The sequence below is a fragment of the Pseudopipra pipra genome, chromosome 6 (assembly GCF_036250125.1).
Source record: "Pseudopipra pipra isolate bDixPip1 chromosome 6, bDixPip1.hap1, whole genome shotgun sequence".
In the NCBI taxonomy this organism is placed as follows: domain Eukaryota; kingdom Metazoa; phylum Chordata; class Aves; order Passeriformes; family Pipridae; genus Pseudopipra; species Pseudopipra pipra.
In genome coordinates, this window is record NC_087554.1 from 37424596 (window position 1) to 37439811 (window position 15216).

At 34.0% G+C, this 15216-nt stretch overlaps 1 protein-coding gene across 6 annotated transcripts in view; it reads right to left on the reverse strand.

Annotated features, from left to right (window-relative positions):
* The window catches only part of STRN3 (striatin 3), a 66923-nt gene that overhangs the window by 32561 nt on the left and 19146 nt on the right, over nucleotides 1-15216 (reverse strand). For 5 of the 6 annotated variants that reach the window (XM_064658543.1, XM_064658548.1, XM_064658545.1 and 2 more), the window contains exons 2-7: nucleotides 14282-14385; nucleotides 8739-8812; nucleotides 8034-8115; nucleotides 7558-7737; nucleotides 6973-7105; nucleotides 5197-5338 (exon numbers count right to left, since the gene is read on the reverse strand). In XM_064658543.1, coding sequence (XP_064514613.1) covers nucleotides 5197-5338; nucleotides 6973-7105; nucleotides 7558-7737; nucleotides 8034-8115; nucleotides 8739-8812; nucleotides 14282-14385 — 715 coding nt within the window. The remainder of the gene's footprint in view (nucleotides 1-5196; nucleotides 5339-6972; nucleotides 7106-7557; nucleotides 7738-8033; nucleotides 8116-8738; nucleotides 8813-14281; nucleotides 14386-15216) is intronic. The other variant, XM_064658544.1, reaches the window with a different exon arrangement.

Below are 15216 nucleotides of genomic sequence, written 5' to 3' on the forward strand. Positions count from 1 at the left end.
ACAGTTTTCCAAGGCACTGTATATTATCAGTTACATATTTGAAAATTGTATGTTAATTTGTTACTAAGGAGCAAACAAATTAAGCTTCATAAGTAACTGTTTATGTTAAATACTTCAACATACACAACATTTCATTGGTGATCAGAAACAATTACTGCATCTTTAGAAAGACAGTGTTAAGAAATTATTCAGCCAGTGTTGAATAAGCAAATAAAAATATTCATGCTATATCTCTCATGAAAATGCAAGCTTGAGTAAATCAGTGCCAGTTTATTCATGAAGACAGACCACCATGCATCCTTTCGCATTCATTCTACATGCACAAGAAAAAAACCTTGGTCCTATATTTAACCAGAGAAACAAGTCTATAAACACAGTTTTTTACATAAAGATGAAAAAAAGTAATTCACACAGGTGGACATCCTACTGCATTCCAGAAATTAAATCATAATTAACAGAAATACAACATTCCACAGTCGTTTCAGAAGACATATCTTTTTCTGTTTGACAAACATTGCAGAATTAATTATTCTTTATGAAAAGTCAAATCTCCATTTTTCTAAACTATCCATCTCAAATATTTCTGGAAACTTAGAATTAGTAAAAAGATAAACCTGTTTCTAAGACAAGGCATACATAACATTTGCAGAAGCACTTCTGCTAGTAGACAACTAGGTAGCAAACTTGATTTATGTGCCAGTTTAGCTTTATGCCCACAAATTCTTTAGGCATAAAATAATAAAACTTAGTTCCTCAGTTCTCAACTTCCAATCATACCTACAATATGACTGTATCAATTTTTGAAGTTATAACCATTATAACCATAAAAGTGCACAAGAGGAATCATACACAGCAGAAACAAGGAAACATGCATTTAGGATGCAACACAATAGGAGTTATTCCAAGTACATGTTTCATGACAAAACATGACAACGAAGGAGTGGACGGATACCCTAGGATACTGATGCATCTATCATCATTCAAATAGGACAAAGATAGGTCAGTCTTGATCAAGGAGATCAATATAGAAATGGAAAGGGTAGTGAAAGCATGAAACCAGCAGCATAATGGCAGAGTCCCCTGAGCTGACCACAAAGAATTCTGGAGAGGAAAAAGGAACAATGACATCCTACACCAAACTGCAGCTACAACTACCAAACTGCAAACATGAAGACCTTTATGATCTTTACAATCACTGGGCCAAAACACTGACAGAGAGGAATAGTGATTAGTCAGGAAACACAAGAGGCACAGAAAGATAAGTCAGAGGATATGTTCAATCAAAAGAGGAAGAAAATCAGGGGAAAAAAAAAAAACCACCAAAAAACCTAAAACTCAATTAAAAGAAATTCAGTTAAAATCAAATTAAAATGAATTTAAAAAAATCCAAAGCACCATTAATAAAATGAAAATAATCAGCTAGGTTGAAGTATTGCAGAGAAGGATTACGGAAATAAGTTGAACCAGAAGATGAACACATGGAACAGCAATGCAATGCTGTTGTAAAAAGTCATTTTGGTACATTTTAAAAGGTGCACTGTATTAAAGCAGGAGTAGTCCATATATTATAGCACAGGTGATGACAAAACTGAAGTAACATAGTCTGTGTTCTACACTGGAGGTTTAGAAATGTCTGTAGAGTGCAAAACAAACAGGACATTAAATATCAAGACGAATTTGAAGGAACTGTGGGCTCATTCAGTCAATAGAGAACAGGAAAAGCATAAGCCTACAAACAAATATCCAAAACCAACACTGTTGGCTGCTGAAATGCAGGTTGAAAATAGAAAACCAGATAAAATACTAATTCTGGTTATCTGAGGAGGCTGCAAAATGAATTTCAAACAAGATTTTTAGGAAAATCCAGCAGTGCTTCTCTGTGGTATGCCTAGATAAACTATCTATTTCAGAACAGAGCCATGTAACTAGAAGATCTCTTTAATGTCCCTCTAGTGAACTTCCTCAAATTGCCTGCAGTGTTTATACCTGCACTAAACTGACACCAGAACAGCACAGAGGATCCAGGATGTCCACTAACCATTATAATTTTGTGGAGAAAGGCTGGTTTTAATTTGTTTTTATTGGGGTTTGGTTTTTTTTTAAAAATATTTAGAAGATGACCCAAGAGACTCTTAATTTCAGTCACACTCTGCCTCCCACAATTCTGGGCACAGTCAGTCATTCTCTGACTCATGGTCCATCTGCAAATGGAACTTTGGTGTTTCACGGAGATGAGAAATCCAGTGATGAACACACAGTTAGTCTTTGAAACCATAAGGAGAACAAAAAGACTACATAATATGTTAAATCTGTAATACATAGCACAATATATAACAATATGTATTTATTCCTTTTTGCTTAAGCAAACTCAAATTATATATGCATTTTTTCTTTACAATAAGTCACCACAAGGCATTTATAAATGCCTCTAATATAATAATATAAATCCCTCAATCTAAAACTGTACATTTTTTTCTAGTGTGTCACATACTTTGACTTTTCATTGAACATTGCTTGAACTTGCTCATCTTTCACTATTTTGAAGATAAGCTGTTCCTAAGTAAAACATGTCACATGACAGGACACATTAAATTGCAATGTTTGAAATTAATTTAATACTCAAAGTATGTTAACTGAGGGACTTACAAAAAAAGAATGTGTTCATAAAAAGCTGTACTATAGGAAGAAAAGAAAAGAACCCAAACTTCACCGCTCATTGGCTGGTTTGCAGAAGTCTCCAATAGCAAAAATATAACTGAATTTGGCAATGAAATATTTCAGCATATTTGAAGTTAGATCTACAGACAATACTTCAGCAGAAAAATATTAAAAATATTAATAAAGAAAGACTAGGCAATATGTTTAGAGTCTAAACATCAGAAGTTTGGTTTCCAGATACTAAATAAAAGCATTATAAATAAATAGAGATGTAAACATTTACATTTTTTTCAGAGTGCTTAGACCTTCGCAAGAGAAGGATGTTAATGACAGGAAAACTAAAATTGGAAGAAAGAAAAACTACGAAAACAGAATAGAGCAATATTACATTATGAAGAAAAATTTGAATTTTAACAAATACTGATGTGCATGGTTGATGCAATTGTTTAGAAAGTCATGGTAAGTATTCATTTAAATGAAGTTCCCCTTCAAAATAAACAGCTAAATGTACAGACCTGGAGATTTCCGGTAACAACAGTTTCATAAAGTTCAGAATAATATGACAGGCTAAAATAAATTGGTTTAGGCAATGTATTAATTTAGAAAGCATTTAACTGGGACAATTTTTAAAATGTTATTTGTGGTAGTTAATAAAGAAGCCTTGTCATATTTACACACTGACCTTTAAAAAAGTAACGCTTAACCCCAGGATCTGATAGACTGTATCCTTAAACATCCACTTAGGAAAAGAACAGTTGTACTAAAATCAGTGACATAATGTGAAAAAAACACTGCTACTACAGTTGGAAGTGTGTCTTTCATGCATTTAAATAGTAAGTTAGCAGAAAATAAACAATAAACTTACGGATATTGTCTTCATATGGCAAAACTTAGAACACATACTTAGAAAGATGAAAAGTAGGTCTATGTTTTATTTCTTCCTTCCCACTTCCTTGACTCAGACACTACTATTTTGGTAACAATGGAACGAACTACATTTAAATCAGTTGTCACTTTTGCTGTGGGTTCACTTAAACTGTAATAAAAGACATTTAAACTGCTCTATGAAAATAATGGTGGGTCAATTTGACTTTTAAAATAGACACCGAAAATCAAGTAGCTACCTGAGAAGACGACAGAGATAGAACACACTGGAAAGTAATCTTGGGAACAATGACTTGGAATTTCAATGGACAAGCTAGTTCAATAAGTTTCATCAGTCTGTTGTGGCAAAAATGGATAAATCTTTTGACTGCATGAATTATAGTATCAAATAATCTTTCCTTTTATATACATTAGCAGTAAGACTGATGCTAGAACTAGAACATTCGGCATCACTATATATTTGAAGGAATGTTGCAAAGTAAAAAACTTGGATTCAAGTTCTTACATCAAGAGATCTGCCTGTGTGCCTAAATAAAAAGATGATCAAGAAATGGATCACATACCAGCAACTTCAAAGGGAATCAACACTAAGCAACTAAAATTCTACTAAAAGTAGACAGTTATCACCAAAACTAAAGGTAACAGTTTGTTCAGCTTCAGTTTCCAACTAGAAATAAGACTGAGTTTTAAAAATAAAGGTGACTAACCCTTAATACTAGTTTTCAGGAAGGAATGCTTTCTACTCCTTGATACCTTCAAAATCAAGACTGGGTTATTTTCCTGGAAGATGTGCTGTTATTTTAATTTCTGTAGATCTTTATATTCTCTTTGCTCACCAAGGTGCTTATTGAAGTATGACTTCATTGTCTCAATGACATAACTCGAACATGATCTAGTGGCACTTTGGGGTTTACAATTAAAGACTTAAGAGTATGCAACTACAAAATTGCTCATATCACAGTTCAGAAACTAAGATTTCAACTTACCATTTAAAGGCAAATATTAATTATGTGGGTCAGTTCTTTTTCCTACATAAATTTTCTCCTTTCAGTTTCTTCTTTTGAAACACGTAGGTTGCAGAAGTTTCTGACTTAACATATTTTGTTTCACAAATTACTACGAAAAAGTTGGGCTATTACAAAAGTTTGGGTTGTTTTTTTACTAATGCAAGCCATATGAGCAACAACATCTAAAAATCTCAGGGAGAAAAACTAAAAATACTAATGGTCCGTTTTTCAAGTACACCAAAGAAATTAAAGTACAAAAAGTTTAAAAGTCCTGATAAGAAACAAATAGGAAAAAATATATCTATATTTGAAAGCAAATTTAATACAGGTATAAAAACATTCAGAATCCTAGCCTTTCCTATCTAACAAGGAAAATACTCTCCTCTTAGTTTTGGAATCAAAAACAAAACCCGAAACAACTACAACTATATTTGTATTTGTGCCAACTACGACAGCATATATATATATGTGTGTGTATATACATACATATATGAAAGTTTCAGTATACAATATACCATTTTCTAAGCATTAACATTGGAACATCACAATCATCCACACATTCACACCATTTTAGTAGATATTGCAACTCATGTACTACCATGAACAAATATTCCCTTACTTCTAAATGCTTTTGTTAGCATCTTACCCCACTCTGTTCCATCTCCTGAACTTCGAGCTTCTCCAGCTCCCTCACCATCTTCAGCTGTCACTAAAAAGTCAAATTCTTTCAAAGCTTCTTCAGTATCAGGGTCATCTGTAAGGTCAGCAGCTAAACCTTCATTACCAATCTGCAAGCAGATAAACATTTTTCTGCGTTCAAATCACGAACAGATTTTCTAGTCATTTAGGTTAGAAGAGATATAGGTTACTCTCGTTGAATAACTGGTTCCAGGGGAAAACATTTTTCAATGTGAAATGCAGAAAAAGACACAGATCTCAGCTGGCTTATTAAAAAAAAAAAAAAGAAAAAGAGAGCAGTGCAGTCTAGTGATCATTAGAAAATAAAAAGAACACTGACATTAGCTTTAGCAACAAAAACAACCCCATACATCCCAGTCTTCATTTTTTTTATTTAACACATAACAATTAGAAAATTTTGTTGATTTTCTTGCACTATCAACAGCTCTGCAGAGAAGCCTTACAAACAAATTCTGCTTTCTATTGGTCCAGGAGCCTTTTCCCCTTTTTGCTTTCCAGTTCTATTTCAGTTTTAAGTATAAATTTGGAAAAGGAAGCACTTCAGGAAAAGTGTGTTTTTACTATTTCTACCACATCTTCACCTTAAACAAAACAAATAAACCCCCTGCCAAAGGGTCAGTGAAAAGTTCTTCAGGTGAAAAAAATTTCCACATGGAGTTAATTTTCTATTATTTGCACAATATTCTTACTTTTGCAGAAAGAGACTATTTTTATAAAGTTAACTATAAATGATCCTTTTGCTTTCTATAGAAAAACAAACTTTGTAAAAAAATCAAGAAGTAGCATAATATCTTCACATGTGCTTAGAGATTTATTTACTTGATAATCTTTTTATCATACTACCTACTGCCTTAGAACAAAAGAGATTCAACTGCTTGATTAATCTGTCTACCAGAAGTACAAGTTAATAAGGCATGGTGGAAACTCCTTCCTGACAAGTCAAGCTTGGACATGAAGACTTGCATCAAGCCAAGCTAATGCTGTCAACTACTTAAAAAAATCCAATGCAGCCAGAGGGTCATCATGATACAGAATACAGTTCTGAGTAAAAAGTAACAAAACTGTCAGTACAACATGCATAAATCAATGTTTTTACATTGATTTCACTTCTTCAATTTCAAAACCTCAAAGACAAGAAGACTTTTGGTACAGAAGAAAGAACTAAAATAGGACAGGTAACACAGTCTATCCTACCTAGGAAGTTGCTCACACAATGGAAAACTAAAGAGAAAAATAAAACTTAATTGAACCTTAAACAAAAGGTGATTTGAGACAAGTCTCTGCTAGGCTTTTAATCTATTTAGTAAAAAACTGCCTAAAAGGAAGATTTAAACATGTATTTGATGCGGAAGTAATTTTTTTTCACATTACATAACTTTATTTCCTCTAAGGAATTGTCCCTACCTTCTCCAAAATTCAGAAAGGATGCACATTGTATTGTGCTAAACTTGTCTCATAAAGGGACTCAAAGTATGGAGAGAAGCTGACATGGCCAATTCACATTTGCAAATAGGTTGGTTAGTTGTTTTTAATTTTTCTATGTAATATATTAATTAAACTACTAAATTTACTAATAATGCATCTGCTTACAATCCATTCATATAACAAAGGTGCAACAAACACTTTAACATTACACATTTATATCATCTGGGGGAAAAAATTCCCTTTTCAAAGGGAATTTCAGATCTATTTAAAGAAAAAAACAAAATAAAAGATTTTTTACTTTGTGTTTCTTATTTATCCGATGCTTTTCTTTTCCTTCTGCAATATCTTCTATCATGTCATTCTCCTCTTCTTCATCGCTGTCATCTGCATTTTCTAAGAAGTTAAATGTTTCAAGAACATCACCAGAATTCCTACATAATTAAAAACATCGAGAGAATCCATTTTACTTGCTGAATAGATTTCGAAGATTAACAGATTAAACGAAATTGCTACCTGACAGGTTAAGAGCTTTAAAGCTAGCAAAACAAGAAATGGTTGTATGAAGAAGTTTCTACAACTGCCTATGTCTTTATTACAAAAACACCACTCAGCAGCATCTTTGATTAAAATAACACCTCCAAAGTGTTTATATGACATAATTCAACTTCAATACACAATTTTTCTGTATATATTAGTATAATGTACATATATGTATGTAATAGATGTACATGTTCCTGTGTATAATGAGTTTTAGTTAAGTTCATAATCATTTATGGTCAGCTACACTCGCAGGTGTTCAGAGACTCTGCAGCTGAAAGTTCAATTTGCACTGACCAATGATTAAGAAAAACAAGCTTTATGCATTTGTTATCTCTTCACTTACCTTTTGATTTCCTGTCCCTTTTGTTTTGATGAAGGAGATTCACCACCGTTCAGGATCTGTTCTAAGTTCTTCGTCTCTACTGAACCATTTGGTTCTGAATTGGAGAGCCCAAGCAAAGACCTTACCCTCTGGGAGCGTACATCCAATATTGTATCTGTATATCCTACTTCCTGAAGATACCTAGTTGCATTTAGAGTAGGAAGAAAGAGGAAGGCATATTTGAGAAAAAAGGAAACTTCGTATCACTGTTAAAAATGAATGCCACTATTACATCATTTATTGAAAAACAAGCTTCACTGCTATCCATCTCATATGGAAAACCTTACTCTGTACTGCTAAAAGCTCAACACTGTGAAGTTCTGGAAAACAAACTACTCTATGCCCACCTCAACTACTGTTACATAGAGTAAGCATATATACAGCTCCTCCTACTGCAAGAAAAGTTTGAAACACCAATATTCAACAATGTTACTTACTGTCGCAGTAACTGTCTGCCTTGCTTCCAGGTCAGTTGGCTATTCTGAGGTACTGCAGGAACCTCTGTATCTTTGGTATCTTCTGGAAGATACAGTGTCATAGTTAATATCTAACTTATAATGCTTTCAAACACAAAAATACAAATCATGATCTCTAGCTTCAACTGGGTATAAAAGTACCCAAAATGTGGCACTTATAAAAGAGAAGGGGAAAAAAAAAAAAAAAGAGATGGGTGTGGTACATAAATCTGTAGACCACAATTTTAAGGCATACTATACAAATATAGGCCAAAAGTCTGTCTTCCCAAAGACCAACATTTCAAAAGAAGCCAAATGAAATTCTGCTTATTAAATAGCCCAGCATTGTTACGAGAAACGCTTTCCTCTATCTGCAATACTATGAAGAGCAAAACTGTTACCATCAATTTGATATTTACAATGCAAAATCAAATGCACTCCAGAGGAGCAATAAGAACAGCTTATTTTTTCCTCTTTGGAGTTTTTTCTTTAATTCAAGATAAAAACATTCAGAGCTCCTTGAAAAAAGGAAAGGTCAATTAATTTTGATTTTCAGATTAAACAATATCTACCCAATGCCAAATCTTTCCTAGATATATTCTCTATAAGACACTTACGGGAGGGCTGGGGGAAAGACGGAAAGCTGCAATAAATTGAACAGATCAAATCTATTGTAAAAAAAGTTACCTGATTCAAAAGTTGGCATTTTCAAGTCACCTTGGTTCAATTCTGTGCCATATTTTAATTTATGATATTTTGCCCTGAAAAAGTATGCAGATGTTTAACAAATTAGCATACAAAAATTTGAATAACTCAAAACATTCTACTATTCCCATTTAAAGTAACCATACCAACAGTATAATTAATCCAAATAAAACTCTTGTGATAATTATTGCATCAAACAATTATTATTAGTCTTCCTATAACACAGTTTCAAGACAATATTTTTACAATTATTCAGAACTATCAAATAACTTATAGATGAGAGTTCAGTATGTTCTCCAGTAATGTGGGGTTTTCCATGTAGATCAGCTAATAAGAGAAGCTTTCAAAAACCAGCAGGTTCAGCTATTTAGTAGAAATGATTTTCCAGTAGTACCACTGTCATAGGTAGGCAATCACACTACAATGAATGAACCTCTTATTTGGGATTCCTGCCTGCCACTTTCAATTTCCACTTCCATTTCTCTCCTGCTCTGTCTTTGTTTATCATACATATCCTTCCCTCTGAAAAACCATGTTGGAGTGCTAGTTTCTCTCATCACATGTATTCTCTTACTGATTTTCTCCTCCTCATTGACTGGAGGCTTAGCTTCCAATTCCTGCTTAGTCCACCTAAGCAAATATGCCTCACTTCTTCCCATCTTCTGATCGCATAACCCTAACCTCTCCTTCTCCATCCCTTTCTAAAAAATTGGTCTTGGTGATACTATTTCCATGGAGGTACACATAAGCCTATAAAATCTTCTTCTCTACCCAAGCTGCATATCAAAATGTCTTCAGCTCCCTTTACCTCCAAGAACATAATTTGAACTACCTACATCTATATCCTAGAGTTCTCAAACTTTATCATTGATCTTTCACAGGTCAACTTTTGCTTCACAGATCCTTTGCAAAAATACTCAAAATCTCAGTGTAAAGAACTCTAAATGTTCTGCAGTAAAGCCAAGGGAAAAAAATCTCTGTAGAAACATTAGCAGCCACATTTTAAAAAAGTCTGAAATACAGTTATCTTTATAATTCAAAATGAAACATTTGACCAAAATTTTAAGAATAATTGAACCATATTTATCTCCCATCAATTTTAAAGACCATTCTTGAATATGAAAATTCTCAAGAAAAGATACATAATGGAACATGCGCTGGACAAAAATCAAGGACTTCCAAAAAAACTTCTCAAATGGTTGAGCCACTACTGCAAGTGTTTCCAAATTGAAAATAAAGGTACATCTCAAATGCTGTCTGGTATATTTGATGGTATTGATGCTTTTGAATTTTCAGGATTTTTAGTTTTTTGTAGATTTTAATGTAGCTGTATAGTCACTTTAGAATTGTAGTTAACACTCATCAAACCCTATTCTCCTATTTCATATTGAATTTTCTAAATTCTTTAGGCTTGTTTAGGCTCCTTTCAAGGTAGAACTGTAGTAACACCTTCTGTTTAAGAACATTTGCACCCCAGGCCTGAACAACAAGATATCATCATAGTCAAAGCAACTTCAAGCCCAGAACCTTGGAAGAGCCTCAAAGACAGTATGTGCCATGAAGAAGAGGAAGATGAGGAAGGAAGGGGTCTTAGGACCTCTGACTCAATTTCTGGGGGGCAGATCTGGGGGCAGGTGGTTCTCGGATCAGACCATAAACTGTGGAAACCCCGGACACGGGTGCACGCTTTTCATACTCCTTGTGCCAGAAGGCCTTCATTAAAGAGCTCTTCTCTGTCTTATCTCTACTAAATTTGCCTGGAGTTTTTTCGGCTCCTGATCCTTAAAGCAAGAGTACAGAAGATTTTCTTTTAGGGTTACAAAAGCATCTCCTAAAATTGCAAATAGGAACTCTCATTAACAAACTGTCAGTAGATGGCACTATTGACCCTTTTTAGTAAGATAAAATCCCTCATTTCATGGCAATCACATTGTAACTGAAAAACTGTGAGGCCCCCGAACACTTCTCGGTGACCTGAATCTGACTGACTGCCACTTAAATAGAATCATATTTTTTAATTATTTATGAATAGGTTCATAGCTCATCCACGCACTAGTAAAGACTGTCTGCTCCAGGTGCTCTCTTTAAATTGAGAGACAAAGCTTTGTGCCACACTGTAATTGGGCAGTGTTCCACCAAGCTTTCCAGATATGGAAAGTACATACTATGATTTATATGCCCTATAAAGTATTGTACATTTAGGGGTAAAAAAAACCCCCAAAACAACTTTAAACAACCAAAGTGAAAATAATTCAAGTTAAATAAAGTTGACAAAATATTTTTTGCTCAATTCATAAGTGAAGCCAATAAAGCACTGTAATTGAAAAGTCAACCTAAATTTGTTCAATTTTGAGCTGTGGCAACACTATTTAGGAGCACTTTCTCCTTTCTGGAGTTACAACTTCAAAACATTAATTAAAATTCTTCTTTAATTGTTGATTAGAGCAGATAATGATGTATCTGATCTAAAATTATACCAATGACTAGCCACTACAAATAAGCCAAAATATTGCTGCAGGCAATGAGATCAGTTGTCTTTCACATCACAACTTGAATTTTACAGCAAGAAATAAATCTTATTTAATTCCAATAAAATGTACATTCACACATCTGTCCCTTCTGTATGGTCACAAAAAATGGTAGTTATTATATACCTTCAAACACACTAACAAGCTACAGCGCTGTTGACAAGTCAGTGGCATTACTCTTCCACACCACATAGTAACTGAATTCTACAAGAGCCAACTTTGAATCCTTAGAGTATTGACTTATCTAAAGCTAGGTTTCCATGAGTGAAAAAGTAAGAAGAGAAAAAAACAATGCCTTAAGTTGATTTAACTGCTTTCTGCTATTTAACTGTGGAAGCCTATCACTCAGTTATAAGGGTGTAAGTTAGCTCCAGTTCAAAGCCCATGAAGCCAAAACACAGCCCCAGTTTTATGACTTCAGCAAGCGTCATTAAAGTTAAGCACAGCACTATGGTAATGAAGCTTGGGGTAGAGTGCTCAGAGCATGCAGCAGACAATGTGTCCCTGGGTCTGCAAAGCACCATAAAGGAATACACACTAGCTACAAACAAAAAAATCCCATACATATAACTACATAGGACCTAATTTTATAACAAAAAAAATTATACTGAACTACCAAAGCATTTCAGGACACTAAAATAATAACATTTTATGTCTCCAAAACATTATTACACATACTTAGAGATAAATACTAGAAATATCAAACTATTTTGCAACTACTGCATTTTATTTAATCTTACACACTGATGTTCAATTTCATATCTTTTTCTGTAAAGTCACAACAGTCCATGTCTGAATTAGTTTGTTCTTGACTCCTTATAATTGATATTTCACTGCATGACACTTTTTGATGGTGTGGAGTTGGTAAAAAGAAAAGGAGAAAGAGGGTGGGGAGGAATCAGGTGCAACACTGAAATTTGCTGTCAACAATTCTCAGGTCTGAAATTCTCAAACTTTGTTTTGCTTTGGAACACGTATATTTTCATTAGTTGTGACTCTTCACTCAGAGGAACGATGGCAAAAAAATAACTCCTGAACACTGAGTGTGACAAGCAAGAAATCAACATAGTATCATTCTCATATGATTTACTAACAAGTCAGTACCTGCTTGCTTTCCTTACTCAATCCATCATACTTTCACAGTTAGATCCCCTCAAATTACTAGGCATTTGTAGCTTCCTCATTGCCACCCACACATTCACCAATCAACCCAAGTTTCAGTTCCTGTTTCTAGCAATCTCCTAAGCAAGGCTCTTCATCTTAAAAACTATGCAGTACTTGCTTGTACCCACTAGCCACAAAAACGAAAGTAAATGGTGTGATTCTGCTGTTCTGCTTCTGGTGTGCGTTTACAAGTTTCTTGCCCATTGGATGAATTTTGGTATTTCATGGGAAGACAAACTATAAAGGCAGCTGCATTTCAGGAGAGAGCAGGAATATGGTTTCACCAACACCATTAATCTTCAAATTGTGCATCCTGTTATATGATGTCTTCACATTCCAGCTGTAATTAACGGCCTCTGATTTATCTCAAAAAGCAGGCAATCCTCACAGCCTTATGGCATGCACTTGCACAAAGTCCCTGTGCAGCTTAGTTTATTATTGCCAAAGTAATCAAAATCTTTTCCTTCAATTTCACATAATAACTTATCCCCAAGACATTTGGGTCTGCCATAACAGCATATTACTACTTTGATATGCTCAATGTTCTTTATAGGAGGAGTAGAAAACACCCAATACTCTGTATACATCTCATCTGCCTTGAATCCAGACTGACTTGCACATTACCTGTTTGATATAACAATGTAAAATTTTCAATCTTATACTGGTTGGAAACCTTGAGCTACTTTCCACTACAAGGACAGGACTGAATGAAACAACAGATCCTTTCTGTCTACTACTTCACCAGAAAAGACATGATGTGCTGATATGGCTTTCTGTATGAATATACAGTTTTCTGAAGCACCTTTACACTGGACACTTCACACAGAAAAATGCAGCCATCACTGCCAAAACATTAGTTTTTAATATGAAAACAACTGAAAGTTACCTCTGTACTAGTCACTTACAGTACTGATGGATAATGTGAAATATATTTAGATATACTTAATGCTTGGATAACTAACTTAAAAATGTCCAGGTAAAGTCTCACTACACTTTGATACAAAATTTTAAGTTTACTCTGACAGGCATGTTCCTCTGAAATCAAAATAAACAAATAAAGAGTACCTGTTTTGTTGCCTGATCCTCAAGTTGTTTCACTATTGGATTCAGTTACTTTTTAAGAGCAAGATAAAACTAAGTATAAGAACTGAGTCCACTACTGAAAGTATAGGCACATGACAAGACTATTTTCCTAGTGTTTTTGCAAAATTACCTACCGATTTTGGTCAAATGAAATAACCAGGCAACAAAAGAGCATGTAGGTTTGAAAGACATTAGCCTGCACAGACTGAATGGAATTTTAACTTTTAAAGCATTAAATTAATGCTACAGAAAATGCACCTCCTGAGACTAAATATGCTAGCATCTACCCAATGACAAAACAATACTTTAAAATGCAAAATCAACTTTTAAAAGATTCCGTTCTGTCACAAAAATACAGTTTTCATCATGCAACACATAAAAAACGGTTGAAAGGGATCAAAAGAACAGTATTTTTCATCCTTTCAAATTCAGTAGCTCTGAAGCACACATAAAGGTATAGTAATAAGGTATAAATCTGTTGGGCATGTTCATTCTCCAACTCAGAAAAGGGAAACTGTCCAATTTGTCTAAGACATGAGTCTAAACGTTTTGAAAATTATGCAACTTTTTATTATAGCTGACACTAAGGTTTGTCAGAAAACACGGTGTAAAGATGACCAACCATAAAAACATATTACATAAAGTAACATAAAATCATCTAATAAAGATAGTTCACGTAATGTGACAGAATTCCCTTTAGTCTGCAAAGTTTTCCAGGTCAGAAAAAAGCTGAACAATTTGTATACCTACCTTTCTTGTTTTAATGCATATTCTAACATTTTTATTCTTCTCACTAAGTCTTTCTTCAAATTTTCTTGACCCTTTCTTTCCCCTTGTAGAAACGCTATCCGAGCCTGAAAACACATACACAAAAACACAAAAAGAAAAAATAGATTTTATCCATTCTGTTCCCAAAATAAAACAACCAAGTCTGGCCGAAAAGAAAAAAGAAAAAAAAAAACGGGAAGAAAAAGAAAAGAAACTTTTTTGCATTCATTACTTCAGTGAGTGAAAAACAACAAAAATACTTCTGCCCTAGACACTACTATTTTCATCATTTTAAGATGAACAGGTATTAGTTTGTACAGTAACACTACAAGAAGGCACAAAGAGCACTCTTATTAAACTTTTTAATATATGCACACATCTTTGTCCTTGCACCATTGCTAGCATAAATTCTATTACACATTTTCTTCCAAAGCCATATTACATTAGGTACACAGCAACCAGCAATTTAGCTTTTAATGTAAACATACTGAACAGATTAAGAAATGAGTACATGAATTCACATACAGAAATTACAAATCAATTGTACAGGAAACAACTATTTTACGGATTCACATTTTACTTACTAGTGACAGTTGAAGGTTAGATTATCAAGGGAGAACTGGGTTTAGTGTGCTGTTGTATATGGGGAAAAATAATGCTATGATTTTTTTAAAGCATCAATCATACTATCCACCTAATTTAAAAAGAACTAAGGAAGATACCTACTTGCCTGCTAACCTAGTAGATGATAATAAATTCAGCAGAAGATACAAGCCATCTCATCAAACTTTAAAGTAGTTGAAAAATAAAAGCAATAAGTCTGTTGAGGACAAAAGTAGTCTATTCACTACAAAGTGAAAGGACTTGTGTTTTGACTTTTGCAAGCCAAAATCCTAGGGAAGACAAGGGAAATTGCA